Raw genomic sequence first — 26,286 nt, forward strand, 5'->3', positions numbered from 1 at the left:
GGTTCCATGATGCTGTCGCTGCTGCAGATTCTTATGCTCAGCAACCCTCCTCCCATCCCTCCCCGATGCGACTACGATCTCTACAACGACGAGAAGTCCGGCGTGAGTTGGTGGTGGTTGAAGGCAGGAGACGAAGAGGAGGAAGAGAGTGCTTGGTGGAGAAGAGGAGAGGAGTATTTGTTGGCGACAAGGAGGGAAGCAGAAAGGGACGAGGACAAGGACGAGGACGAGGACGAGGACGAGGACGAGGAGGACGAGAGGGGGAGCTTGGATCAGCGCTTAAGGAGAAATGTCAGGGGGACGTGTCAAAGAAGTACAGCAAGATCAAGTCTGCCTCACAGATGAAGAAAATCCTCGAGAAGGTCAAAGATGCCTCCTCCTCCTGTCTTCTCATCTTCTTCCTCTTCCTCTTCCTCTTCCCCTCCCTCTTCCTCTCTCTTCCTCTTCCTCTTCCTCTTCCTCTTCCTCTTCCTCTTCCTCTTCCTCTTCCTCGTCTTAAAATCATCTGGCAGGCCAAGGAGTCTCTTCCTACCGTCAACGCCCCTGACTATCGGTGACCCTCCTGACATCCTGCTGCTACTTTCTGACAACCTCCTCCCTTCGTTCCCCTCCCCTGTCACCTTTTATTCCTCCTCCTCCATCTCCTGATCCATCTCCTCCTCCATCTCTTCCTCATCCGCATCACCATCCGCATCTTCCCTCACCTTTCCTTCAGTGGCCTGGCTAGGATGGCCATCTCCGGGAAAAAGCTTCGCACACCCAAGGTAAGACGGCAGAAGGAAAGACGCGAAGAGAGGAGGAGAGGGAGGGGGAAGAGGGAGGGAGGGAGGGAGGGAGGGAGGGAGGGAGGAGGGAGGGAGGGAGGGAGGGAGGGAGGGAGAGAGAGAAGGAGGAGAGGGGAGGGAAGAGAAAGAGGAGGAGAGGGAGAGGGAGAGGGAGAGGGAGAGGAGGGAGAGAAGGGGAGCAGCAACAAGAAATTCCGGAAGATGATGGACAAGGAACAGGGAGGGAAGAAGAAGGCAGATTTCTTCCTCCACAGGATCGAGGTTCGCCACAGCTCTTGCGCCTCCTCCTCCTCCTTCCTCTTCCTTTCTCTCTTCCTTTACACCTTTCATCCTACTGCTTCTTGACCTCCCCCTCCCCTCCTTCTGCTACTCACTCCCTACCTCCTCTTGCTGATCATGCTTCCTCCCAATTCCTTATTTTCGCCTCCTGCCCTCCCCCTTGCTTTTCGTTCCTTCGCTTCGCTGATCTCAGGCAGGAGCGACATAAAGCACGTCACTTTTCCAGAACCGTGCGCTTGTCAAACTCACCTGGTAACTCCTCCTCCTCCTCCTCCTCCCTTCCTCCTCCCATCCTCCTTTCTTCCTCTTCCTTCCAGCTTCCTCCTCAACCCTTCCCCCGCCTTCCCTCCTCCCAGCTTCGCTCTGTTCTCCTCGACGGACCTCAACTTTGCCTCCTGCTCCTCCTTGACCTTGTGCTGTCTCGCTTGCCTCCAGGTGACTCACTTCTTTCCTCTCACGTCGACTCCGCTCCATCCTCCCCTTCTGGTTCCGTCGGGCGCGGGAGGAGATGAGGTGGAAGATGAGAAGTCTCGGATGAGAACAAGCACGACCAGCTTGCGAGGTTGAGACTTGAACGAGGGCAGGAGGAGGAGGAAGACAAGAAGGAGGAAAACAGAATGATATTCATTGAGCAAAAGAATGATATTCATTGAGCAAAAGAATGATATTCCTTTGAAAAAAAGAATGATATTCCTTTGAAAAAAAGAATGATATTTATTAAAGATTAAGATGTAAATCAACTCGTCCCACCTCTCCCTCCACCTCAATTCTCATGCATCAACTCCACATACTTGTCAATCAGTTCCTTCCTTGACAGACCTGTCCTATCCTCCTCCTCCGTCCCTATCGCCTTGTCACACAGAGGAACAACAGCAAGCAAACCACCGCACCTTGCAGTCTGTTGATGGCCTTGATAAGAACTTTCTCAGAGACTGTTGAGTTGATATTGAGAAGCCTGCGCGCAGGGTCAGGAGAGCGGTGAGGATGAATGCATTGATCACTTGAAATGTCTTTCTTTTGTCACATTCTTCAAGTTGAGTTGAAGGAGCTGCGGGGTTGTATCAGAGGAGGAGGAAGACAAGGAGGAGGAAGACAAGGAGGAGGAGGAAGCAAGTAGGAGGAGGAAGAGGAGGAGGAGGAGGAGGAGGAGGAGGAGGCAAGGAGGAGGAGGAAGGTAGGAGGAGGAAGCTGGGAGCAGGATTGAACGACGATGACAAGGATAGAGAGAGGGCAGAGATTTCGGACAGGCAAATGAACGAAGAGCATAGCAGGAGAGAGGAGGAAAGGAGAGGAAAGCTGTCATGAGATCAAAAGGACAGGTAAGGGAAGACGGAGGAGTGAGGAGTGAGGGAAGGAGGGAAGGGAAGGAGAGAGGAGGAGGAGGAGGAGGGGAGGGGAGGGGAGAGGAGGAGGGGAGCAGTTAGGTGTGGGCTGGCAGCACCTGGCACTTGTTTCCATCCTCCTCTTCTTCTGAGAGTAAATTCAGTCAGCAAGTCGAGGCAAGTACAACAGAGGTTGTCTAACCACTGAAATCAATCCTCTTGCAAGAATCCTGCCAGAAGAAATCAATAAAGGCAACACACGACATCAGGTTCCTCGTCAGTGCCAGGTCATCATCCTCCCTATCATGTCTATCACCATGTCGTCGTCGTCGTCGTCATCATCATCACCATCTCAATCATCGCCATCTCCATTACCATCATCAACATCATCTCCACGACCACCACCTTCTCCATCAATGTCCCCATGCTCATCTCCACTGCAACAATATCCAGCACCTTTGATTGAGCAGCCGGCTTCAGCGGAGTCGTCCCCTGCTTAGCATCCCTGGCAACTGGTTCAGAGACAGGAAACATTCATTCTTGGTGGAGTTTCAGCAAGGATGTAGGATAGCAAGTCAGAGGATCCAAACAATGCAGAATACGGCCAAGTCAGGGCAGGGGAGACGCAGTGATCAGCGGGTTGCAGGGGGCAAGGAGGGCGGCGGGCAGACAGAGAGAAGTCAGCGACACTGTAGGAGACATACTGTCTCCACGGTCCTCGATCAGGAGCTCATGGGGATGGGTGTGCAGCAGGGAACGCAGGAGGCTCGCACCTGGCAAGCTGGCAGAACTCGTTGTACGGCATCGACCGCCCATTTTCCATCTGCACCTGCAAGCCTCCTGCGGAGGGGGAGAAGAGGCTTCCCGCCGGGGAGCGGCACTTGGAGGCGCTATCGTAGTAGCAGACCGTCCCAAGTCGCTGCAGGTTCCTCTTTCTTACCGAGTCGGTCAAGCATCCCTCGTAGGCCTTCACCGGGGTGTGAACGTTGTCCATGGTGTTGGAGCTCCTGTTCTCAGCGGCGCTGTCGTCGGCCATTCCCTTCATCCTAAGCCGAAACAACGACGGGGACTTGCTGGGAGACAGCCCTGACTGCTTCACCTGCTTCCCACATCGTCAGCCCGGCTGGGGGGCTCCCAGACAAATTCAAAATGCACGGCCAACAACGCAGAGGAGAGGCAAGAGGAAGGGAAGGGGAGGGATTAGCGCGCGCAGAAGCTGACTGCATCATTTCAAGGTATCATCTCCCCTCCTCCTCCCCACTCACCTCTTCTCCTCCATTTCGCTCGACCACCATAGTCTGCACTACTGTGGACATGGCCGTTTCTAGCCTACCCTCAGCCCCGCTCCAACTCATCAGGACGGGACCGTACCACAGACCGTACCACGGGGGTGGAACTCCCAATAAAAGGGTCTAGTACCGGTATTTTTCTATGATATCTTGGGGGTACCTTTTGAGGAGGGGGTGGGTGAGTTTGCAGGAAATCGCAATGGCAGCAAGGCGGCGACCAGGTTTAAGGATGATTAACTCAGCCTGTGCAATGATGACAATCGTGAAACCACCATAGCCTATCAGTAAATTGTAAAATCTATATCATGGTATCAATCATGTGAATGTCATCGTAGCAGTGTTTAATATTTTCTACAATACGTATCTCTCTTATTTCTACTTGAAGCCAGCAATGCTACGCAATCCCCGGAACCGTTGCATATTACCTGTTAATCCTTCATCCCATTGCCCTGATTTAGCATATACTCGCTTTCGATTGTTCTTCTGCGTACTATTGTGTGGCTCCACATCATTATCAGATCCATCCCGTGCATTGAAAGCTTCACGGTCGTGCGGTTTGCTCAGGACAATTCGCTTCTTCGAATGCTCGTATACAAAAGGCAGGTTTGGATACACCTTTTTAGATAATTCCATGCATGCCTGATTGAATTTTCTCAGAAAATCCTTCTTGTTCAGATGGCCGATCAAGGACCACAGATTCTCTACACTATCCGTACAGAGAGTTCGTGAATTGAAGTCATAGTCTCTATCACCCAGCGCATGATTCTTATCCCTCACATACTGCTGTACTTGCAGATGAGTATCAATTGCAACTATGAAGCCTTCAAATGTTACAGATGATAGTCCCTTGACATCTTTTTGGCTGACACTGGTCCAGTCGATGCCTTCCAATAGCCATCTTCGACCCTCTTGAACGAGACGTATCCTCTCTGAAACTTCAGCCCTCTTTCATCGAATACTTTGTGCAGGCCAGACATAGCCTCTGCCATTCTTGCTGTCGCTTCATGTCCTTCTGCCTTTAGTAGACTGATGGCCTTGTCACTGAACATCTTCAGCATGATATCCACCGATTGTGGATCGGCGGTCCCGTCGACTTCCATCTGAGTCATCCAAGCAGGATTCTTCTTGGCAATATCACTGTAAGCTTTATGCCATATCTGACACCAATCCATGACGAGGTAAGGCATGATTCTATGTGTGCTTTTGAAAGCTTGGATGTCGTTTCTGGCAAAGATTACTAACTCCGAAAGTATATCCGGCAATCCAGCAGCATGCAGATTTGAAACAGCATTTTCGAATTTACATATCGCAGATAGCTCATGCTCTGTATTCTTGTCATGAGTTTGACACAGAGAGTCGTGTTCACTCAAAATCCTTCTAATCATGTCACATCGGGTGTGGCTGTCAAGGGTTCTAAAAGTTTCAAGGACTGTCTGAATGAACAGTTCGGATTGCGCCTTGGCATGTTTGTTTGGAAGACTCTCACTAGTGTTTACTGATACTGTTGCCGCGGACCGTACACCGGCAGTCACCGCGGCGTTCGGACTCCGAGTAACTCCCGAGCCGGCGGGGCCCCCGGGCCCGGCCTGGGAACCGTTGAACTCAGTTCTGAACTTGCCGACCGTGCTCGGCCTCCGAGTCTAACACTGCCAACACTGAACTTGCGGCTCCGAGGCTCGCCGGGCACTACTGCGGCACTGCGCGCCGGTCCCGGCGCGGCCAGTGACTCGTGTGATCGGAGGCCGGCTAGTTTGAGTGAGTCGGGTCCGATCCGGGATCCGATGCTCCCAGCGTGCCCTCCCTACCTTCTAACAATTTTTCTCGATTGAGCTAATAGTATATTTCCATATAGTGCCTGCCCATTCGAAAAGCAAAATCTGGGAAAGTCAACCGCATCGTTTCATTCTCAAATTAAAATGACTTATAGTTGAGTTCTCCAATAGTCCTGAGGCCAAATAGCAAGATGGAAATGCGGAAAAAATAGTCTAACTCGAGACATAAAAAGCCGTGCGGGGGCCAGGCTAATTGCTATAAAGCCCCAAAGAGTCTTCTGCGCCTGGCCGATCCTTGCTCAGCACACGCCAGTGTATCAAACATCCCAGGCTACCGTGGGCAGCAAGAGCACGAGGCGACCTCTCCTCGGAGTCCTTGAGCAGCGTCTGAACCGCTGCTCAGCTGTTGCGGTCGGCCTCTTGCTCTCGCCGTCACGGATAGTCCAGCGGAGAAGGGCGTATGAAGCAACTGGAAACCTTTCGCTGCTCTGAGGTCCGATCGCAGAGTCCCCTGCTGCACCTTTTTCATTGTCCGGATCAGGAGAGTTGCTCATCCTGCTTCATCGGATGAAACTCGATGAGACAATCTCACATGCCGCACAGGGTCTGATCCTTCTTTACACGGAGTCTGTGCTGAGGATCACGGTGAAGTCATGACTGACGATGGTACTGCTGGTCTATATGGAGAGATCCAGCGGCCCGAGAGCGTCGGGCAAGCGCGGCATGTGCACGGGCGGGAGAAGACGATGCTGTATGCGAGGAAGGGCTGAGGTGCTGCAGGTGGGGGGAGGAGTGGTGGGACGAGGGCGCAAGGACGTGGAGGATGAAGTGCAAGGAGTGCGGGCAGGTCAAGAACTTCGATAAGCTCTGAGAGGCGGGGAGACGGGTCATGATTTGTGTTTACATGTATGTCCATGAAACGCATGTATGCCATTGAGCGTGATTCCTCTCCTCTTCCATCCTCACCGACTGAGCCTAGAGAGAGCGAGAGTGAGGTCAAGGCGGGGGGAGGGAGCAGCAGGTGGTAAGCATTGCAACGGGAAGGAGAGAAAGGAGAAGAAGCGGGGGCATGCAAGGGCAAGAGAAAAGCAGCAAGCGATCCAAGGAAGCAGGGAAAGATCAAAGCTCCCCCTCTTGCCCAGCAAGAAACCAGGTCGCCTCCTCCTTTCTCCAGTCACTGCTGACGTGTGCCAAGGGCAGAGCCGGTGACTCAAAGCAAGCTCAGCAAAGTCGAGCTCGAAGCAAGATGCAAGGCTCAAGGGGAGGTCAAGAGGGGGAGCAAAGCAAGGAGGAGCTCTTCTTCTTCAACCGATTGAGGTCGTTCAGCTGCCTGGTCACCACGGAGATCTGCCGGGAGTCGAGTTGAGAGACTCAGCGCAAGATATGGAGCTACCTGTCCAGACGTTGATCGTATCCTTGTATCGATCACAACAATACTTGTCTTTTTCCATCGCCTCTAGTGTACTGCTGTCATGCCTGCTACTGCTTCTGTCTTGTTGCTCTACCTGTTTGCTGCGATGCTACACACCAGTTGATTCATGAACTCGTCACAGAGGAATACTTGATGCGAATGCTCGAGATCCTACAGGAAAAGAAGAGGAGCCAGGAGCTCGCCGAAAACCTTCACCTCCCTTCTCCACTCCGACGGACCGGGCAAGATTCCAACGAGGAGCAGGTGGAGATGAATGAGCAGTTTTCTATTGCTTTGCACGCACCTCCACAAGGTGTTGAGCATGAACTGCGAATGACGCATCGCCCGCTCTGCTGTGTTCCCGCCCACCTGACGCTGAGCTCCGACCAACCGCTCGCAAGTCTCTACAGCACGAAAGACACGCTGCTTGCACTGAGGCACCCTCCCCTCGTTGGCCTCGACCTGCCGTGCAAAGCAAACTCTCATCAAACAAGAGCGTTCTAGGATGAGAACGAGAACCAGCAACTGAGATGAAACGTGAAGAAGCGGGAGAGGAGGGAAACAAGGAGGAAGAAGAGGATACGTCAAGGGCAAGGAGGCACGGGGAAGTGAAGGAGGAGGAGGAGGAGGAGGAGGAGGAGGAGGAGGAGGAGGAGTGCAGCTCTATGTAAGAAACCATACCGATGCGATCCTGATCGACATGGAGATGTATGACTTGACATTCTCCACTCCATGTCTTCCACTGCCCTCGACAAGCCTTGCCTGTCAGTCATGAAAATGTCAAGCCAACGATATCGGTCTGGTACCAGACCATTCTCCGGACTCCTGCTCTTGCCCTGCTCGCCAAGCAGCGTCTGAGCCGCTGCTGTTGTGCTCGGCCTCTTGCTCTCGCCGTGATAGTCCAGGGTACCGACTGGCCTCGAGCACCCTCCGGGCGCGGAGAAGGGCGTATGAAGCAACCTTTCGCTACTTTGGGGTTGCAGATCTCGGTCACCTCCGACACGTTGTTCTCCTCCGACACTGCTAGCTCGCCATCGTGAGTTTCTCTGATCCACTCGTCCTCGGACCTGGCCCTCGTCTCCCACGCCTTGTACTCTGCTTCAATCCTCCGCACGCCAAACCACCTCCTTACCCTCCTGCCCTTAAGTTAGCTAAAGCCACGTCTGCTATACCTACTGAAGCATATCCGATCAGGTCGTTCCTGCTCAGTCATATCTTCGTCCTCTAGCACTACGACGATGGTCTGGAATGGGCTCTCGAGCTCGAAAGGACCGAACTTCGGAACTTGGCATCCCGTCGAGGGAACCTGTTCCTGTTCCTGTAGATCGTTTTCATCTTTCCCATCAGCGCGTCATTCAGCTTGATCCTGCAGAAGCAGTCGCACAGCCCGTTGGGGTCCATTGCTGGCAGGTAACGAGCCGACACTATGTTGATGTCGAGCTCCCGTTCCACCGTCCTCTTCTTGCGCCTCTTGGCCACCATGATGGGCTAGGGAGTCCGATACTCTGAGCTTTGCTCCTCTCACTCGACCTGTGGTCACCTCGATTGAGTTTCGCTTCATCCCTCCGGCATCAGTGAAGTTTGTCTAAAACACTGACGCGTTCGTTGACTGCTCTACACACGCCGCCGGACTCAACATGAGCTGGGATAGTCATATGAAATGTACATAACTAACCTTCTCGTCGGCCTCACCTGCTTATCTTTCCAAGTTCTCCTCTGTTTGTACCACTCTTTTGGAATCAGGCCCCTTTGACTCCCCGAGTCTGAGTGATTTGTAGACATGTATGATAGGCATGAAAGTCGGCTTTTATGATAGGCATGAAAGAAGTAAGATGAGAGGCTAACTAGTAAGATGAAGATGCGAAAAAATAATCTAAAACCCATATCTGATCATCGATGATGTCGAAAAGTAACTTAGACGCCGTGCTGACCAGTCAACTTGAAGCCAGAGATACTCGAGACATAAAAAGCCATGCTAATTGCTATAAAGCCCCAAAGAGTCTTCTGCACCTGTGAAATGCTCGTCACAACCTGCGATCCTTTGTAACATGATCGTATCAAACATCCCTACTGGGCTGACAAATACCTCGTCAAACCTGCTATTGTTGCTCTCCTGAGCCTGCGCGATCGTTGTCACAACCAGCGAGAAAGGAAACACTGACGATTCGGTTCGACAATACCTTGCCAAACCTCTCCTCCACCTTGCCAAGCCTCTCCTCTACCTTGCCCTCCAGATGCGAAAGGCTCGTCTGGACCTGCAAGCCCGACACCCTTCGTCACCGTATGTGATCAAACCGTCCTCTGAGAGTCTTGGTACAGGCGCTCATCACCTGGTCCAACGAGGTGAAGACATTTCTGCATGGGGTGTAGATGAGAAAGATCGGTACTCCTGATTTCCCAATGAGCATCACTTCTTTATCCTCTCTCCATCTGCTCAATTGCAATCATCAGAGCAGCCTCCCTACACTGCGGCGACCGCCTCACTTACCTTGCCAATATATTTACCGAGTTCCTCTTGAAGATTTCTTTGTTCCCGTTGACAAACACTCCCATTGCCTTGATCACGACGTTGGTCTTGTGAATCCGATTCCGAAGGGCATATGCTCGATCCAGCTGATACATCTTTTCAAGTATACAGCTCGGGCTTTCAGTTATCTCGAAGTGGAAACACTCCCCTCGCTCAAGACGTATGTCGCTTAGGCATTCGGCGGCGGATGTCGTAGCCAGACCATCTTCATTGCTGAGGCAGACGATGCTCTCACTGTCATTCAAGTCCACGACACGATTGAAGATGCTGTCCAGATGAACCGGCCCATCCCGTACTTTCACGCACAGGTCTAACTCAAAGCAGTGGCCCTTGCTGTATTTCTTCGTATTTGGATCGATACCACTGAGAGCATGGACCGAGAACCTCTTGCACAGGTTTGTCCTGTACTCCGTGCTGTTCACCTGTTGCAGGGCCGCCAGGTCGTTGGAGTCTCTCACGAAGAACTTCCTGCATATCGTCGCCGGGACATGAGCGAGTTGCGAGTAAAGCTGAGAAGCGAAGTAGTCCCGCGCAGAGACGAGGTTGAGCTGAACCTCCTCCCAGTGCGGCAGCTCGTGAGGCTCCTCAAGCTGTCTTGCGCTGGTCAAGCATGGCTCCGAGTTGCTCAAGCTGGAGGTATGAGAGTCTGCACTGCTGAAGGAGCTGGAGGTATGAATCATGGCTGCTGGAGGAGTCTTGACTGCTACAGGAGCTGGGAGTATGAGAGTCTTGGCGGCTACAGGAGCTGGGAGTATGAGAGTCTTGGCGGCTACAGGAGCTGGGAGAATGAGAGTCTTGGCGGCTACAGGAGCTGGGAGTATGAGAGTCTTGGCGGCTACAGGAAATGGGACTATGAACGTCTTGGCGGCTACAGGAGCTGGTGGCATGTTCGGATCTCGTCGAGCAGGGCATGATGATCTCGTCAAGATCTTCAGACAAGCTCTCGATAGCAGCTGACCTCCTCGCAGAGTGCCATGCTGCAGCATACTGCCGCCGCCGGCGCGCTGTCGGTGCCACAAACTTTGGAGTCTGGGCGCGAAATTGAGGAAGGGGGAACTTGATCCCACCCTACCCCCTCTAGTGTGTTGAAATCCTACCACAGGTGTGATGTTGTAGAGGGGGTGGGGGTGGGAGGTCGGTTTCATCGCCCCAACCTCAGGTTGTACACGCGACATTTGTGTGGAAGCTGGTATCGTCACGAAGCTCCATCAACAGGGACTGCGACACACCCGGACCCTTGTTCCTCAGCATGGCCCCACCAACCGACACATGGGCGACCTTTGGCTCCCTGGCCTCTCCACCCACACCTGGAATGGGCTCAGTGGTTCTGGACTTCACGATGACTCATCCCTACAACAGCAGCGGCAGCCCCGTCGGACTTTCTGCGCTCTCCGGCCCCGCCCAACAGAAGATTTCCGATCATCGCGCAAGTTATGGTACCCATCACCCGCCGAAGGCCTTTCTTCCCTTCACTGCAGGTACGGATGGTCTTCTTCATGCTGACGCTTTGCGGTTTCTCTGGTACCTGGCGGATCATGCGTGCTCGCCTGTTTCGGCAGTATCGCTCTCGTATGGGTCTTGCCGTCCTCCTCGCAGGGGCCTTGCGCTACTGCTCTTTGTCCTGATCCTTGTTCCCCTGCTTGTCCAGCTGCTTGTCGTGCATGCCGTCGCTTGCGTGGTTGGAGTAGCGGTTTTCGCTGCCTCCTTCGTTTCCTAGTATTTTTATTGAGGCGGGTTTGTAGGCTTTATCCTCCCTCCTTTGTTTGCTCCGGTTTGCCCTTCTTTTTCAGTCAATAAAATAAAACGATGTACATCAGGCTCTCTGTCTATTCCCAGTCTTCCAGCGCATGCCCTGTTGGACCGTAATGAGCTCGGTCTGGCAGCCCAGCCGCCTGCCAGTGTTGTCCGATTGAGCTGTACCGTCCTCGAGTCACGCCAGTGTCCATCACATAGCTAAGTTTCAATCTTGATGAAAAGTACGCTGATGAAGGGCACCCATCAACTGGATATGACAGCTTGTCAGCCAAGGGGCTCGCCGAACTTGCGAGCTCGGATGAAAACGCGAGAGAGTTGCTCATCCTGCTTCATCGGATGAAACTCGATGAGACAATCTCACATGCCGCACAGGGTCTGATCCTTCTTTACACGGAGTCTGTGCTGAGGATCACGGTGAAGTCATGACTGACGATGGTACTGCTGGTCTATATGGAGAGATCCAGCGGCCCGAGAGCGTCGGGCAAGCGCGGCATGTGCACGGGCGGGATAAGACGATGCTGTATGCGAGGATGGGCTGAGGTGCTGCAGGTGGGGGGAGGAGTGGTGGGACGAGGGCGCAAGGACGTGGAGGATGAAGTGCAAGGAGTGCGGGCAGGTCAAGAACTTCGATAAGCTCTGAGAGGCGGGGAGACGGGTCATGATTTGTGTTTACATGTATGTCCATGAGACGCCTGTATGCCATTGAGATGAGGAGGGGAAACTCCTCCGAGCCGCAGAACAAGGGCGAGCTCGCTTGCGATGTTATCTTTACAACTCTAAGCTTGTCTTGACAAGAGACCGCTCTCACTCGTAGTCTCGTCTTACTACACGTGTTTGATCATCTCGTCAGCGTACCTCGCCGCTTCCAAGCATCCTCGTGCAGGAACGCGTGATTCCTCTCCTCTTCCATCCTCACCGACTGAGCCTAGAGAGAGCGAGAGTGAGGTCAAGGCGGGGGGAGGGAGCAGCAGGTGGTAAGCAGTGCAACGGGAAGGAGAGAAAGGAGAAGAAGCGGGGGCATGCAAGGGCAAGAGAAAAGCAGCAAGCGATCCAAGGAAGCAGGGAAAGATCAAAGCTCCCCCTCTTGCCCAGCAAGAAACCAGGTCGCCTCCTCCTTTCTCCAGTCACTGCTGACGTGTGCCAAGGGCAGAGCCGGTGACTCAAAGCAAGCTCAGCAAAGTCGAGCTCGAAGCAAGATGCAAGGCTCAAGGGGAGGTCAAGAGGGGGAACAAAGCAAGGAGGAGCTCTTCTTCTTCAACCGATTGAGGTCGTTCAGCTGCCTGGTCACCACGGAGATCTGCCGGGAGTCGAGTTGAGAGACTCAGCGCAAGATATGGAGCTACCTGTCCAGACGTTGATCGTATCCTTGTATCGATCACAACAATACTTGTCTTTTTCCATCGCCTCTAGTGTACTGCTGTCATGCCTGCTACTGCTTCTGTCTTGTTGCTCTACCTGTTTGCTGCGATGCTACACACCAGTTGATTCATGAACTCGTCACAGAGGAATACTTGATGCGAATGCTCGAGATCCTACAGGAAAAGAAGAGGAGCCAGGAGCTCGCCGAAAACCTTCACCTCCCTTCTCCACTCCGACGGACCGGGCAAGATTCCAACGAGGAGCAGGTGGAGATGAATGAGCAGTTTTCTATTGCTTTGCACGCACCTCCACAAGGTGTTGAGCATGAACTGCGAATGACGCATCGCCCGCTCTGCTGTGTTCCCGCCCACCTGACGCTGAGCTCCGACCAACCGCTCGCAAGTCTCTACAGCACGAAAGACACGCTGCTTGCACTGAGGCACCCTCCCCTCGTTGGCCTCGACCTGCCGTGCAAAGCAAACTCTCATCAAACAAGAGCGTTCTAGGATGAGAACGAGAACCAGCAACTGAGATGAAACGTGAAGAAGCGGGAGAGGAGGGAAACAAGGAGGAAGAAGAGGATACGTCAAGGGCAAGGAGGCACTCAGCGGCGGCAGCAGCCGAGGAGGAGGAGGAGGAGGAGGAGGAGGAGGAGGAGTGCAGCTCTATGTAAGAAACCATACCGATGCGATCCTGATCGACATGGAGATGTATGACTTGACATTCTCCACTCCATGTCTTCCACTGCCCTCGACAAGCCTTGCCTGTCAGTCATGAAAATGTCAAGCCAACGATATCGGTCTGGTACCAGACCATTCTCCGGACTCCTGCTCTTGCCCTGCTCGCCAAGCAGCGTCTGAGCCGCTGCTGTTGTGCTCGGCCTCTTGCTCTCGCCGTGATAGTCCAGGGTACCGACTGGCCTCGAGCACCCTCCGGGCGCGGAGAAGGGCGTATGAAGCAACCTTTCGCTACTTTGGGGTTGCAGATCTCGGTCACCTCCGACACGTTGTTCTCCTCCGACACTGCTAGCTCGCCATCGTGAGTTTCTCTGATCCACTCGTCCTCGGACCTGGCCCTCGTCTCCCACGCCTTGTACTCTGCTTCAATCCTCCGCACGCCAAACCACCTCCTTACCCTCCTGCCCTTAAGTTAGCTAAAGCCACGTCTGCTATACCTACTGAAGCATATCCGATCAGGTCGTTCCTGCTCAGTCATATCTTCGTCCTCTAGCACTACGACGATGGTCTGGAATGGGCTCTCGAGCTCGAAAGGACCGAACTTCGGAACTTGGCATCCCGTCGAGGGAACCTGTTCCTGTTCCTGTAGATCGTTTTCATCTTTCCCATCAGCGCGTCATTCAGCTTGATCCTGCAGAAGCAGTCGCACAGCCCGTTGGGGTCCATTGCTGGCAGGTAACGAGCCGACACTATGTTGATGTCGAGCTCCCGTTCCACCGTCCTCTTCTTGCGCCTCTTGGCCACCATGATGGGCTAGGGAGTCCGATACTCTGAGCTTTGCTCCTCTCACTCGACCTGTGGTCACCTCGATTGAGTTTCGCTTCATCCCTCCGGCATCAGTGAAGTTTGTCTAAAACACTGACGCGTTCGTTGACTGCTCTACACACGCCGCCGGACTCAACATGAGCTGGGATAGTCATATGAAATGTACATACCTAACCTTCTCGTCGGCCTCACCTGCTTATCTTTCCAAGTTCTCCTCTGTTTGTACCACTCTTTTGGAATCAGGCCCCTTTGACTCCCCGAGTCTGAGTGATCTGTTGACATGTATGATAGGCATGAAAGTCGGCTTTTATGATAGGCATGAAAGAAGTAAGATGAGAGGCTAACTAGTAAGATGAAGATGCGAAAAAATAATCTAAAACCCATATCTGATCATCGATGATGTCGAAAAGTAACTTAGACGCCGTGCTGACCAGTCAACTTGAAGCCAGAGATACTCGAGACATAAAAAGCCATGCTAATTGCTATAAAGCCCCAAAGAGTCTTCTGCACCTGTGAAATGCTCGTCACAACCTGCGATCCTTTGTAACATGATCGTATCAAACATCCCTACTGGGCTGACAAATACCTCGTCAAACCTGCTATTGTTGCTCTCCTGAGCCTGCGATCGTTGTCACAACCAGCGAGAAAGGAAACACTGACGATTCGGTTCGAAAATACCTTGCCAAACCTCTCCTCCACCTTGCCAAGCCTCTCCTCCACCTTGCCAAACCTCTCCTCCACCTTGCCAAACCTCTCCTCTACCTTGCCAAGCCTCTCCTCTACCTTGCCCTCCAGATGCGAAAGGCTCGTCTGGACCTGCAAGCCCGACACCCTTCGTCACCGTATGTGATCAAACCGTCCTCTGAGAGTCTTGGTACAAGCGCTCATCACCTGGTCCAACGAGGTGAAGACATTTCTGCATGGGGTGTAGATGAGAAAGATCGGTACTCCTGATTTCCCAATGAGCATCACTTCTTTATCCTCTCTCCATCTGCTCAATTGCAATCATCAGAGCAGCCTCCCTACACTGCGGCGACCGCCTCACTTACCTTGCCAATATATTTACCGAGTTCCTCTTGAAGATTTCTTTGTTCCCGTTGACAAACACTCCCATTGCCTTGATCACGACGTTGGTCTTGTGAATCCGATTCCGAAGGGCATATGCTCGATCCAGCTGATACATCTTTTCAAGTATACAGCTCGGGCTTTCAGTTATCTCGAAGTGGAAACACTCCCCTCGCTCAAGACGTATGTCGCTTAGGCATTCGGCGGCGGATGTCGTAGCCAGACCATCTTCATTGCTGAGGCAGACGATGCTCTCACTGTCATTCAAGTCCACGACACGATTGAAGATGCTGTCCAGATGAACCGGCCCATCCCGTACTTTCACGCACAGGTCTAACTCAAAGCAGTGGCCCTTGCTGTATTTCTTCGTATTTGGATCGATACCACTGAGAGCATGGACCGAGAACCTCTTGCACAGGTTTGTCCTGTACTCCGTGCTGTTCACCTGTTGCAGGGCCGCCAGGTCGTTGGAGTCTCTCACGAAGAACTTCCTGCATATCGTCGCCGGGACATGAGCGAGTTGCGAGTAAAGCTGAGAAGCGAAGTAGTCCCGCGCAGAGACGAGGTTGAGCTGAACCTCCTCCCAGTGCGGCAGCTCGTGAGGCTCCTCAAGCTGTCTTGCGCTGGTCAAGCATGGCTCCGAGTTGCTCAAGCTGGAGGTATGAGAGTCTGCACTGCTGAAGGAGCTGGAGGTATGAATCATGGCTGCTGGAGGAGTCTTGACTGCTACAGGAGCTGGGAGTATGAGAGTCTTGGCGGCTACAGGAGCTGGGAGTATGAGAGTCTTGGCGGCTACAGGAGCTGGGAGTATGAGAGTCTTGGCGGCTACAGGAGCTGGGAGAATGAGAGTCTTGGCGGCTACAGGAAATGGGACTATGAACGTCTTGGCGGCTACAGGAGCTGGTGGCATGTTCGGATCTCGTCGAGCAGGGCATGATGATCTCGTCAAGATCTTCAGACAAGCTCTCGATAGCAGCTGACCTCCTCGCAGAGAGCCATGCTGCAGCATACTGCCGCCGCCGGCGCGCTGTCGGTGCCACAAACTTTGGAGTCTGGGCGCGAAATTGAGGAAGGGGGAACTTGATCCCACCCTACCCCCTCTAGTGTGTTGAAATCCTACCACAGGTGTGATGTTGTAGAGGGGGTGGGGGTGGGAGGTCGGTTTCATCGCCCCAACCTCAGGTTGTACACGCGACATTTGTGTGGAAGCTGGTATCGTCACGAAGCTCCATAAACAGGGACTGCGACACACCCGGACCCTTGTTCCTCAGCATGGCCCCACCAACCGACACATGGGCGACCTTTGGCTCCCTGGCCTCTCCACCCACACCTGGAATGGGCTCAGTGGTTCTGGACTTCACGATGACTCATCCCTACAACAGCAGCGGCAGCCCCGTCGGACTTTCTGCGCTCTCCGGCCCCGCCCAACAGAAGATTTCCGATCATCGCGCAAGTTATGGTACCCATCACCCGCCGAAGGCCTTTCTTCCCTTCACTGCAGGTACGGATGGTCTTCTTCATGCTGACGCTTTGCGGTTTCTCTGGTACCTGGCGGATCATGCGTGCTCGCCTGTTTCGGCAGTATCGCTCTCGTATGGGTCTTGCCGTCCTCCTCGCAGGGGCCTTGCGCTACTGCTCTTTGTCCTGATCCTTGTTCCCCTGCTTGTCCAGCTGCTTGTCGTGCATGCCGTCGCTTGCGTGGTTGGAGTAGCGGTTTTCGCTGCCTCCTTCGTTTCCTAGTATTTTTATTGAGGCGGGTTTGTAGGCTTTATCCTCCCTCCTTTGTTTGCTCCGGTTTGCCCTTCTTTTTCAGTCAATAAAATAAAACGATGTACATCAGGCTCTCTGTCTATTCCCAGTCTTCCAGCGCATGCCCTGTTGGACCGTGATGAGCTCGGTCTGGCAGCCCAGCCGCCTGCCAGTGTTGTCCGATTGAGCTGTACCGTCCTCGAGTCACGCCAGTGTCCATCACATAGCTAAGTTTCAATCTTGAAAGTACGCTGATGAAGGGCATCCCTGATCAACTTGATATGACAGCTTGTCAGCCAAGGGGCTCGCCGAACTTGCGAGCTCGGATGAAAACACGAGAGAGTTGCTCATGCTGCTTCCACAGTGATCGGTCATGGCCTGTGGCAATGCTAGTCGTACTTCAGCATCAAGGCCACACAGTACCTTATGCTGCACATCAAAGCATTTTCCTAGGAACAATTCATTGCTCTGGAGGGATTAGAGTGGCTGATGCGAATGATCACATGCACGCTCAGTAGAATCGTCTGAATGACCTGTCAGCACAACCATCATCAAAATGTAGGATACAACGTTTTGCAAACCAAGAATACGAAAGTTCAGACTTTATTTACAGCGCGTGTGTGCAATTGCTCTATTTTACATGCATGCATGGCCTTTCTGTCTTGTCCCTGTATCATAACTGCATCCGCGCCCCCGTCGCGCTGATGATCACTGGCCTCTCCGACGAGCTCAGAAGCCTGATACAGTGCTCCAACGCCTCAAGCTGCTTCCGCTTGCTTGGCATGCTCCCTAGCACATGGCCCCGTCGCTCCTCCTCGGTCTCCGCAAGGTCGAGCTCCTTGCTCCGCCGACTGGATGACACGGGAGAGAGCGGCGACGCGAGGCTCTCGTCGGAGCTGAGGTCGCTGAGGTCGTCCTCGAGGAGGAGGGTATCGAAGTCAGCCTGGAGGGTGTCGATGTCGTTGAGGCTTTGGGAGGAAAGCATTCTCATGGTGGAGGGAAAGTGGAGGATGTGGAGTGGGAGGTGGTTGGGTGTTGTGGTTACAGTGATGTTGCTGAGTGCAAGTCGAGAGTGCGAAGGAACGTGTGGAAGAGGGAAGGAAATGTCGAAATGAAAGGAGAGAACAGGGGCGAGTAAGTCAGCAGTGGTGTAGTAAATGGAGCCTGTAAGGCACTTGCTGACAAAGTAGAAGCTTGCATGAAACGAAAGTATGACGTTTCGTTGCATGCCAAAATTTTCTGTAAGACTGAATGAAATATCTTAACCGGGATGCTGTCAGCTGGTCATGGCAATGAACTCATTGGAAGGCTGACAAAGGGTGTGCCAAGCCGGCCTCGGTGGCAACATAGAACGTACCGCCTCTTCGCACTGCGAGGCGTCAGAAATCCTTGTGACAATAAATCCACTATGTCAGCGGTGCCGTGCCTGTCATGCGGCCAAAAAATTACGTCGATATGTGAGCGACCTCTCTTTACTACACTGCTGCTGACACTACCTTCCCCTCTGCGCCTTCTCCGTTTACACCCACCACAACAGGAAAGACCAGAGCAACAAGCAACCACCTCCCACTCCACATCCTCCACTTTCCCTCCACCATGAGAATGCTTTCCTCCCAAAGCCTCAACGACATCGACACCCTCCAGGCTGACTTCGATACCCTCCTCCTCGAGGACGACCTCAGCGACCTCAGCTCCGACGAGAGCCTCGCGTCGCCGCTCTCTCCCGTGTCATCCAGTCGGCGGAGCAAGGAGCTCGACCTTGCGGAGACCGAGGAGGAGCGACGGGGCCATGTGCTAGGGAGCATGCCAAGCAAGCGGAAGCAGCTTGAGGCGTTGGAGCACTGTATCAGGCTTCTGAGCTCGTCGGAGAGGCCAGTGATCATCAGCGCGACGGGGGCGCGGATACAGATTTAACATGAGAAAGGGGACGATGAACGATGTGCAAGCATATTCTACATGATATAACCACAAGTAATGTAGCAGTAAACCCTTTTTGGCATTTGAAATTGTCTCATCATTCATTTTTTTCGTCTCTGATCAAATTTACAAATTACTTTGCGAACATTGATAAATTGACGTTACTGACTGTGTCCTCAATCAATAAGGAATATGGACAATGAGAGAACCAGTAAGTTTGCAATTCTGAGGAAAAGCCAGTATCAAAGCTAGTGGCTGAGATACCGAGCTTCGGCTCTGTCAAGCGTTCAGTCTGACCAGTGTTTCTCTGCATACATTTTCCCATCAACATGAATTCATCATTTAATGCAAAATTATTATTGCTGAGGTTTGCTCGTTACAGTCTCTAGTAATTGTATACCTACATCTCAAAAATCATAACTGCATCCGCGCCCCCGTCGCGCTGATGATCACTGGCCTCTCCGACGAGCTCAGAAGCCTGATACAGTGCTCCAACGCCTCAAGCTGCTTCCGCTTGCTTGGCATGCTCCCTAGCACATGGCCCCGTCGCTCCTCCTCGGTCTCCGCAAGGTCGAGCTCCTTGCTCCGCCGACTGGATGACACGGGAGAGAGCGGCGACGCGAGGCTCTCGTCGGAGCTGAGGTCGCTGAGGTCGTCCTCGAGGAGGAGGGTATCGAAGTCAGCCTGGAGGGTGTCGATGTCGTGGAGGCTTTGGGAGGAAAGCATTCTCATGGTGGAGGGAAAGTGGAGGATGCGAAGTGGGAGGAGGTTGTGGAGTGGGAGGTGGTTGGGTATGGCAGCCGCAGAGCAAGGTGGTGATATACGAAGGCGGGCGCGGTCGTGTAGTAACATCTTAAAAGCTGCTTGGATGCCAAAAGAAGAGATTTCGATGCATGCCGCCATCGGTCATTGCTGACGGATATTTCTCTCGGATAAAGAAGTCGCAGGACATGACTCGTTCCTAGATACCCCTTTGGGGCCGCGTGTAAGGAAACAATACGTTATGGTTTTGTAACGGATGTTTCCAAATTGGTCCAGAAATTGGGGTTTAAAATTTATTTAAAATGAAGGCTGCCTTACAGGAAAGATATTCAATAGCACGTCGCTTCGCACAAAAACTGTCAGCGGGAAAGTTACTACAGGATGATGACTCTTCTGCCCCCTACATAGCAACAGCAGCCCTATCCTGCTCGCAACTAGGCAGCCCTTCCTTTTAGACCAACAGCTACATCGTCACTGTGCTCTAGCTTTCTTCCATCTTTCTTGTTGAATCCATTCTATCCCTCTCCTCCTCGTCTTTTCTTCATCAGAAACTACCATAACACACTTCCTCCGAGAAGACTGATCCCTCGGACATTCGCTCTCAAAAGTCAACATGATATCACTGAATCAAGACAGGCACAACTTTGTGGTTGTTCAACACGACTTCAGCAGTCTCCTCCTGAACTCAGCTGAGGACATTGAATTGGGTCATGACTCAAGCTCAGAGGGAGAGGACTTCACGCTTGGCTATGGAATCCTCCCGGCTCCTGAAACGCCTCCGCGGGGAAAGCTGATCGAAGAAGGAGATCTTCATCAAACCCACCACATAGTCGGCTGGTTTGGTCCAAGCAAACAGAAACAACTTGAAGCTTTGCGGCATTGCATAGACATGCTCAGCAGACGGGAGAGACCTGTGATCACCTCGGCTACCGGCCGCCCCATGCAGTTGTGACATATTAGTGTAGAATCCAACGTGAACTCAATAGTGTAAATAAAAATCCTAATATGTCTACATTTGTTTATTAAGTCTGCTGTGCAATTTAGCAATGAAGCATTGAATCATACGTACCAACTCAAAATTCTCCTTGTGCATAGCTTGTTCAGTCCTGTCCCGGAATGTCTCACAGCTCCGATCACCTTGACGGTTTGCTTGATGAGCCTTCAGAGATCGGCGGCTGAGCAAACGTGTCCTTCAGGAGCATCGCATTTCGTCGTCATCTTTGACTACCTGAGCAACTGCTCTCCTGCGATCATGCGGCAAGCGGAGGCGTCGTGCTTCAAGACCAAAAAAGGGGCGGGCTCGGATTAAACCTCCCGAGGCGGACCTGATAGGGAGCGCGACGAAATGCTGGCGCAGGGAGGAAAGAGGGGAAGGGGAGAGGAAGGGGAAGGGACAGGGAGGTGGGAAGGAGGAAGATGTTTTGATGAGGAAGGGACAAAAGACGTGACAGTACAAGGATGAGAGGATGAGCCCGACATTGATGCAGCTGCGCTGCACGATGGAGGGCCGCCGGGTTGGAGGGGAAGGGCAGGGGCGAGGAGAGGAGCTCGAATGAGGAAGGAGCTTGGAACCCTGTCCTGGAGTGTATCGCTGCTGTTGAGTTGCTAGAAGTGATGCATGGGGCTTGTCTGACGCTTCCTCGCAGCAGGGCTTCATGTCGCTTCCAGTAGGGGGTGCGGGGGTCGGCAACACCCTAAGGGACTCCTTTGCTCAGAGCGCGCAGCAACGAGCAGCTGCAGCCGCCGCGTCCGGTGCAACAGGCAATGTACCAGGAGGGGCTGGTGCTCCTCGTGCGGGCATGCCGAACCCTCAGCAGCAGAGCGCGGCGGGCAACCCGAACGTTGTGCAAGAGAGTGGGGTCCTGACCAAGAAGAGGATAGCCGAGCTCGTGAACCAGATCGCGCCGGGTGAGAAGATCGACCCGGAGGTTGAGGAGGTGAGAGGAGGCTGCAGGTGGCTGCGGGAGCTCTCCCCCTGACGCTCTCCGTCTGCCCCGTGCTGCAGGTCTTGTTGGAGATCGCGGAGGACTTTGTTGACAACGTCACTAATTTCTCCTGCCTGCTGGCGAAGCACAGGAAGTCGTCGACGCTCGAGGTCAGACTCGTCCTGTAGTTCCCTCCTGACCCGGCCTGCTGCTCCCACAGGCTCAAGACATCAAACTTCACCTGGAGAAGAATTGGGGCATGCAGGTAGCGACCTGCGGGTCGGGGAGGAGCGAGAGCTGACGTGACGCAGGTGCCTTTCTACACGTCCCCCGACGACAGAGCGAAGAAGACCAACCTAGGTACGCGCTGGGGGGGAGGAGGCGGCGACGGGCGGCGGTTGTAAGGCAGGCGGAAGAGTGGAGGAGGGGGCGGGAAGGATATAGTTGTGGGCGGGAGAGGAGGGAACCGAGGAAAGAGAGGGAGAGGCAGGTCAAGTGACAATCACATAGGCGATGGTCAGAAGAAACCGGTCGGTAGACCCCCAGGCTCAGCAACCAGTGCGGCTGGCGAAGGAGGAGGGACTGGCGCGGCGTCAGGAATGTCCGCGAGTCAACAGGGAGGAGGGGGAGGGAACATGTACTCCAGCACAAGTATGCCTGGACAGGCGGGAGGGGGGAACCAGTATGGGGGGGCAGGAGGAACGGGAGGAGCGGGTGGTGCCGGAGGAGCGATGGGAGGAGGAGTCAATCGCCCGGGACAGTACTATTAGGATGGGAATATCAGGCTTCCAGTTGAATGTTTAAGAAATAAATATCTGTGAGCTTAATCCATGAAGCGATCTGCTTTCGTTGCTCATCGTTTCTTCTCTCTTGGAGCATGAAACTATGCTTATGTCAATGAAGAGCAGGTGGAGGAGCGAAGGAGGGAGTTGCAGAGTTCCAGTAGAGAGGAGGAGAAAGAGAGAAAGGACGTTGGGGAAAGAGGTGGACCAAGGAAAAGGAGCATGAGGGTAACCTCTTTGATCTTCTTGACCAGTGCATGCCGAATTCGATCCCTGAGGGCCAAGGAGCAGCACAGTCAGATCTACCCAGCGCAGTTCTGCTTGAGACTTTTCAACCTCTTTCGTGAGTCCTTCAGCCTCTTCCTCCTCCTCCTCCTCTTGCCTCCTTCGGGCCTCGTCGCGACTTCTTCAGTCTCGGCATATCTCGCGATGTCAAAGAATCGCAGCCGTTCATCCGCAGCACTGGGGAGATGAAGTGAGAAGCAGGAAGAAGAAGTTTCCACAAGGGGGAAGGGAGTCAAGCGGGCGGGGGAAAGGCGGGGGGTGACGAAACAAGAAACGGAAAGAGAGGAGCATACGAGACTGAGGGCGGAATCGAGAAAGGAGGATGTCTGCGACTGAGCAGGGGATGAAAGAAGAGAAAGGAGGAAGGAGCGACTGAAAGTGGAGGAGAGCAAGAGAGGAAAACTGGGGAGGAGACCTACCATGTTGCTACAAGGGATTGCTCGTGATCGACTTGCAAGGATTCGATCGGCAGACCCCCTTACCCTGCCAGAACAAGTTCAAGAGCCGCCTCCTCCTGTCTGTCCTTCCATCTGCCCCCTTGTCTCGTCTCCTCTTCACTCGTCCGTGACCTCCGTCTGGGTAGAACTTCTTCCCTCGTAGTGTCCTTCCCTTCTCTGCCGTCCCCCTCTCTTGCACCCCTGTGCGTCCTCCTCTTCCTACCTTCAACAGGTTCTTCTCGTCTCCTGCATGCGATCCGATCACAGCTTTCAACTTGTTGGGATGAACGTTGAGGAGGCGAACTAGCCCTTCATCGCTGGCCGTCAAGATTGTATCGCTGTCGAGCGGGACCATGGCATTGACCGACTTTATCGACAGCGTCAGGAGGAGCAGATGGCATGAGGAGAGGGAAGGAACGAGCGAAAGTAGAAGGAGGGGCAAGGAGAAGAAGGACTGGGGGAGAGGGAGGGAGGGAGGGAGGGAGGGAGGGAGGGAGGGAGGGAGCGAGCGAGCGAGCGAGCGAGGGTAGAGAGGAAGATGGGAGGGAGGTAGCGAGTGAGGATGGAAGGAGGGAGGGAGAGAGCAGGAAGGTAGAGAGAGCAGGATACCTCTAGATGCATCTTGATGTAGTCTACTGGTTCTTCCCATTCTCCCCATTTCCACACGCCAATCTGAGCGAGCAAGAGCTGGTCAGGCATGTCCCTCCAACAGCGAGGGGGGATCAACGGCTGTCAACTTTCATTCCTTTGACACGAGGGGGCAACAGCTCGCTAGAGCGGGGTCATCTTACCACACCGTTCGGGTGCCCAGTCAGCAGCCGCTCCCCGTCTTTCACCAGCGCAAGGCTGACAACATCTCCGTCTTGGGAGGTCTGGACCGACGCCTCCTGTTTCCCCTTCTCGTGATTGACAACGGCCAGCGTCCCATCGCCACAGGCAACAACGAGCTGTTGGAGGATCACGACATGCAATGAGGGAGATACCGGCATACCCTCTTGCGATCAGGGTGGAGGAGAAGCGAGTTAATGTTGTCGGGAAACTTCATCGTCCACTGCGGGAATTTCAGCCTTCAGGAGTCCATTGGGTCATCGGGGACTCCGTACGGTAGGATGCTTGTGATGCATCTCCCACTTGAAGACATTCCCGTCGTCGTCAGCAGTGAACTGAAATACATCCATATCATGATCAGCATTGTCATCCTCATCGTCATCATCATCGTCATCATGATACAAGAATCATCATATAACAACAACAACAACATCGCCTTCATGATATGATCATCGTATTACAACAACAACAACAACAACAACAACAACAACAACAACAACAACAACAACAACAACAACAACAACAACAACAACAACAACAACAACAACAACAACAACAACAACAACAACAACAACAACAACAACAACAACAACAACAACAACAACAACAACAACAACAACAACAACAACAACAACAACAACAACAACAACAAAGTGTTCAAAAGGTTCACCAGCGTGACGTTGTTCTTCGACTTCTGCAAGGGGATCATACATCGTACTGCCGCCGTGTGCCCCTTGACTTTGACCTTGCTTGTACCTGCTCCTTCCTCCCCTGATTTCTTCTGAGCTACAGGTCAGACGGGGACCAGCCAGGGAGAGAAGCAAGAATAGGCACCTGTGTATCTGCCTTCCTCAAGAAAACCCGGTCGAATTCAGCCTCGTCGTTGAGACGCTCCACCAAAAAGCAGTCGACGCTGCCGTCATCGGAGCCGCTGAAGGACGCGTCACCTCCACCGGCATTACCCAGCTACCAGCACCGGAACAAGAGCCGGCCGTCCTCCGAGAACGCCAGCGTCGTGCACACGGGCAGCTCCTGGCCCTCCGTGACGACCTTCTCGGCAAGGATCTCGTGAACGTCCGGGATCGAAGTGACCAGGTCATGCTGCCTCTTTCCAAGCTCGAAGAAGTCTACAGCTCCACTGAAGTATCCCACCTTCCAGAGCAGGTCAGAGCAAGTGAGGCCGGGCCCTCCATGAAGCACCGCAACGAAGTGCGCCTTGGGGTGGAGAGCAAAGCAGGAGATGGTGTTGCTGGCCTCGAGTGGTGGGAAGCACTCCCTCTTGGAGAAATCGGCAGAAGTTTCTTTTGCTCGTCCTTTCTTCGTTACCTCCTCCTGCTTCTTCTTCGGTGGCGCTGATGATGATGATGATGATGACGTTGATGATGATGATGATGATGACGTTGATGATGATGACGTTGATGATGATGATTCTTGTGATGATGATCTTCTGGGGTTTGTTTCTTCTTCGTGCCCTTCTTATTGTCGCGGCGTGTGCTTTTCTCCTTGATCTTCTGCTGCCCAATGACAAGTTGGTCAGCTGCGCTTGCACTCGCTCACATACAGCTGAGATCATGCACGAGAATTTGACATTTCGTTCTCAATGTGGGGTAGGAGGAGGAATACAACGAATACCTTCTTCCTCGGCTTGACTTTCTCCTTCCGTATGCTTTTTTCAACGTCTCTTTCTGCCTTCGGCTTCGACTGGGGTCTTTCGCTTCTCCTCTCCTCTGTCTTCTTCTTCTTTGTCTGTGATTCTTTCCTGACTTCGCTCAGGGACATCAGCTCCTCTCTCTCCTCTGCCCTGCCTCCCCTCAGGGTCAACGGGGCTTTCAGGCAACGAAGGATGCGGTGGTGTCCTAGACGACTATCATCAGCAGACCGCACTCACCGGTCATCGTGGCATGCATCTAAATCATCGATCCCGAAATCATCATCATCATCATCATCATCATCATCATCATCATCATCATCATCATCATCATCATCATCATCATCATCATCATCATCATCATCATCATCATCATCATCATCATCATCATCATCATCATCATCATCATCATCATCATCATCATCATCATCATCATCATCATCATCATCATCATCATCATCATCATCATCATCATCATCATCATCATCATCATCATCATCATCATCATCGTCATCAACATCAGCATCAACATCAACATCAACAAACAGACCTCTCAACCACAAAAGCATCATCATCATCATCATCATCATCGTCGTCGTCCTCATCATCATCATCATCATCATCATCATCATCATCATCATCATCATCATCATCATCATCATCATCATCATCATCATCATCATCATCATGGTCATGGTCATCATCATTTGTTGTTGTTGTAACTCATAATGCAAATCTATCAGGTACCTTTTTTGCTTCGCGTACAGACTAAAAGGAGAAGAAGAAGCAGTTCAAGTACACCTTTCTCCTCCTCCTCCTCCTTCTCCTCCTCCTGCTCCTCCTCCTCCTGTTCCTCCTCCTCTTCCTCCTCCTCCTCCTGCTCCTGC

At 52.9% G+C, this 26,286-nt stretch overlaps 13 protein-coding genes across 13 annotated transcripts in view; 4 read left to right on the forward strand and 9 right to left on the reverse strand.

Annotated features, from left to right (window-relative positions):
* The window catches only part of GUITHDRAFT_113915 (hypothetical protein), a gene marked incomplete at both ends in the record, with an annotated part of 4,501 nt that extends 3,944 nt beyond the window's left edge, over positions 1–557 (forward strand). Inside the window, 3 exons of the mRNA XM_005826845.1 lie at positions 28–102; positions 297–362; positions 513–557. Coding sequence (XP_005826902.1) covers positions 28–102; positions 297–362; positions 513–557 — 186 coding nt within the window. The remainder of the gene's footprint in view (positions 1–27; positions 103–296; positions 363–512) is intronic.
* A 1,270-nt stretch (positions 558–1,827) lies between these two features.
* On the reverse strand, positions 1,828–3,681 carry GUITHDRAFT_113916 (hypothetical protein; the record flags this gene model as incomplete). Its single annotated transcript, XM_005826846.1, has 7 exons — positions 1,828–1,907; positions 1,955–2,019; positions 2,506–2,534; positions 2,589–2,616; positions 2,703–2,891; positions 3,160–3,485; positions 3,652–3,681. The coding sequence occupies 7 exons, from the start codon at positions 3,679–3,681 to the stop codon at positions 1,828–1,830; spliced, it is 747 nt and encodes a 248-aa protein (XP_005826903.1).
* Positions 3,682–4,505: 824 nt separating this feature from the next.
* GUITHDRAFT_113917 (hypothetical protein) lies at positions 4,506–4,862 on the reverse strand (the record flags this gene model as incomplete). Its single annotated transcript, XM_005826847.1, has 1 exon — positions 4,506–4,862. One exon carries the CDS (start codon positions 4,860–4,862, stop codon positions 4,506–4,508), a length of 357 nt encoding a protein of 118 aa, XP_005826904.1.
* A 2,121-nt stretch (positions 4,863–6,983) lies between these two features.
* Positions 6,984–8,340, reverse strand: GUITHDRAFT_113918 (hypothetical protein; the record flags this gene model as incomplete). Its single annotated transcript, XM_005826848.1, has 6 exons — positions 6,984–7,029; positions 7,163–7,320; positions 7,540–7,620; positions 7,665–7,771; positions 7,819–7,925; positions 8,165–8,340. The coding sequence occupies 6 exons, from the start codon at positions 8,338–8,340 to the stop codon at positions 6,984–6,986; spliced, it is 675 nt and encodes a 224-aa protein (XP_005826905.1).
* Positions 8,341–8,772: 432 nt separating this feature from the next.
* Positions 8,773–10,272, reverse strand: GUITHDRAFT_113919 (hypothetical protein; the record flags this gene model as incomplete). Its single annotated transcript, XM_005826849.1, has 5 exons — positions 8,773–8,868; positions 8,945–8,977; positions 9,039–9,113; positions 9,189–9,288; positions 9,347–10,272. The coding sequence occupies 5 exons, from the start codon at positions 10,270–10,272 to the stop codon at positions 8,773–8,775; spliced, it is 1,230 nt and encodes a 409-aa protein (XP_005826906.1).
* A 298-nt stretch (positions 10,273–10,570) lies between these two features.
* GUITHDRAFT_154264 (hypothetical protein) lies at positions 10,571–10,924 on the forward strand (the record flags this gene model as incomplete). Its single annotated transcript, XM_005826850.1, has 1 exon — positions 10,571–10,924. A coding segment is annotated over exon 1 (227 nt), but the record flags the coding sequence as incomplete, so codon positions are not given.
* Positions 10,925–12,345: 1,421 nt separating this feature from the next.
* GUITHDRAFT_143098 (hypothetical protein) lies at positions 12,346–13,983 on the reverse strand (the record flags this gene model as incomplete). The annotated part of the gene is made up of 6 exons (XM_005826851.1): positions 12,346–12,483; positions 12,871–12,963; positions 13,183–13,263; positions 13,308–13,429; positions 13,462–13,637; positions 13,808–13,983. 6 exons carry the CDS (start codon positions 13,981–13,983, stop codon positions 12,346–12,348), a joined length of 786 nt encoding a protein of 261 aa, XP_005826908.1.
* A 432-nt stretch (positions 13,984–14,415) lies between these two features.
* GUITHDRAFT_113921 (hypothetical protein) lies at positions 14,416–15,976 on the reverse strand (the record flags this gene model as incomplete). Its single annotated transcript, XM_005826852.1, has 5 exons — positions 14,416–14,511; positions 14,588–14,620; positions 14,680–14,817; positions 14,893–14,992; positions 15,051–15,976. The coding sequence occupies 5 exons, from the start codon at positions 15,974–15,976 to the stop codon at positions 14,416–14,418; spliced, it is 1,293 nt and encodes a 430-aa protein (XP_005826909.1).
* A 1,426-nt stretch (positions 15,977–17,402) lies between these two features.
* GUITHDRAFT_154265 (hypothetical protein) lies at positions 17,403–17,885 on the reverse strand. Its single transcript, XM_005826853.1, has one exon. The coding sequence runs from the start codon at positions 17,804–17,806 to the stop codon at positions 17,489–17,491; it is 318 nt and encodes a 105-aa protein (XP_005826910.1). The 5' UTR covers positions 17,807–17,885; the 3' UTR covers positions 17,403–17,488.
* Positions 17,886–18,417: 532 nt separating this feature from the next.
* On the forward strand, positions 18,418–18,729 carry GUITHDRAFT_113923 (hypothetical protein; the record flags this gene model as incomplete). The annotated part of the gene is made up of 1 exon (XM_005826854.1): positions 18,418–18,729. The coding sequence occupies one exon, from the start codon at positions 18,418–18,420 to the stop codon at positions 18,727–18,729; it is 312 nt and encodes a 103-aa protein (XP_005826911.1).
* Positions 18,730–19,146: 417 nt separating this feature from the next.
* GUITHDRAFT_113924 (hypothetical protein) lies at positions 19,147–19,458 on the reverse strand (the record flags this gene model as incomplete). Its single annotated transcript, XM_005826855.1, has 1 exon — positions 19,147–19,458. One exon carries the CDS (start codon positions 19,456–19,458, stop codon positions 19,147–19,149), a length of 312 nt encoding a protein of 103 aa, XP_005826912.1.
* Positions 19,459–21,356: 1,898 nt separating this feature from the next.
* Positions 21,357–21,687, forward strand: GUITHDRAFT_51838 (hypothetical protein; the record flags this gene model as incomplete). The annotated part of the gene is made up of 3 exons (XM_005826856.1): positions 21,357–21,431; positions 21,500–21,589; positions 21,640–21,687. Coding segments are annotated over 3 exons (213 nt in total), but the record flags the coding sequence as incomplete, so codon positions are not given.
* A 1,477-nt stretch (positions 21,688–23,164) lies between these two features.
* Positions 23,165–23,876, reverse strand: GUITHDRAFT_46163 (hypothetical protein; the record flags this gene model as incomplete). The annotated part of the gene is made up of 3 exons (XM_005826857.1): positions 23,165–23,290; positions 23,533–23,595; positions 23,715–23,876. Coding segments are annotated over 3 exons (351 nt in total), but the record flags the coding sequence as incomplete, so codon positions are not given.
* Between the last annotated feature and the right edge of the window lie 2,410 nt (positions 23,877–26,286).

This window comes from Guillardia theta (assembly GCF_000315625.1).
Source record: "Guillardia theta CCMP2712 unplaced genomic scaffold GUITHscaffold_71, whole genome shotgun sequence".
Taxonomy (NCBI): domain Eukaryota; class Cryptophyceae; order Pyrenomonadales; family Geminigeraceae; genus Guillardia; species Guillardia theta.

Coding starts and splice junctions, on each gene's coding strand:
- GUITHDRAFT_154265 (XM_005826853.1), bottom strand. CDS start 17,806: ATGAGAATGCTTTCCTCCCAAAGCCTCAACGACATCGACACCCTCCAG.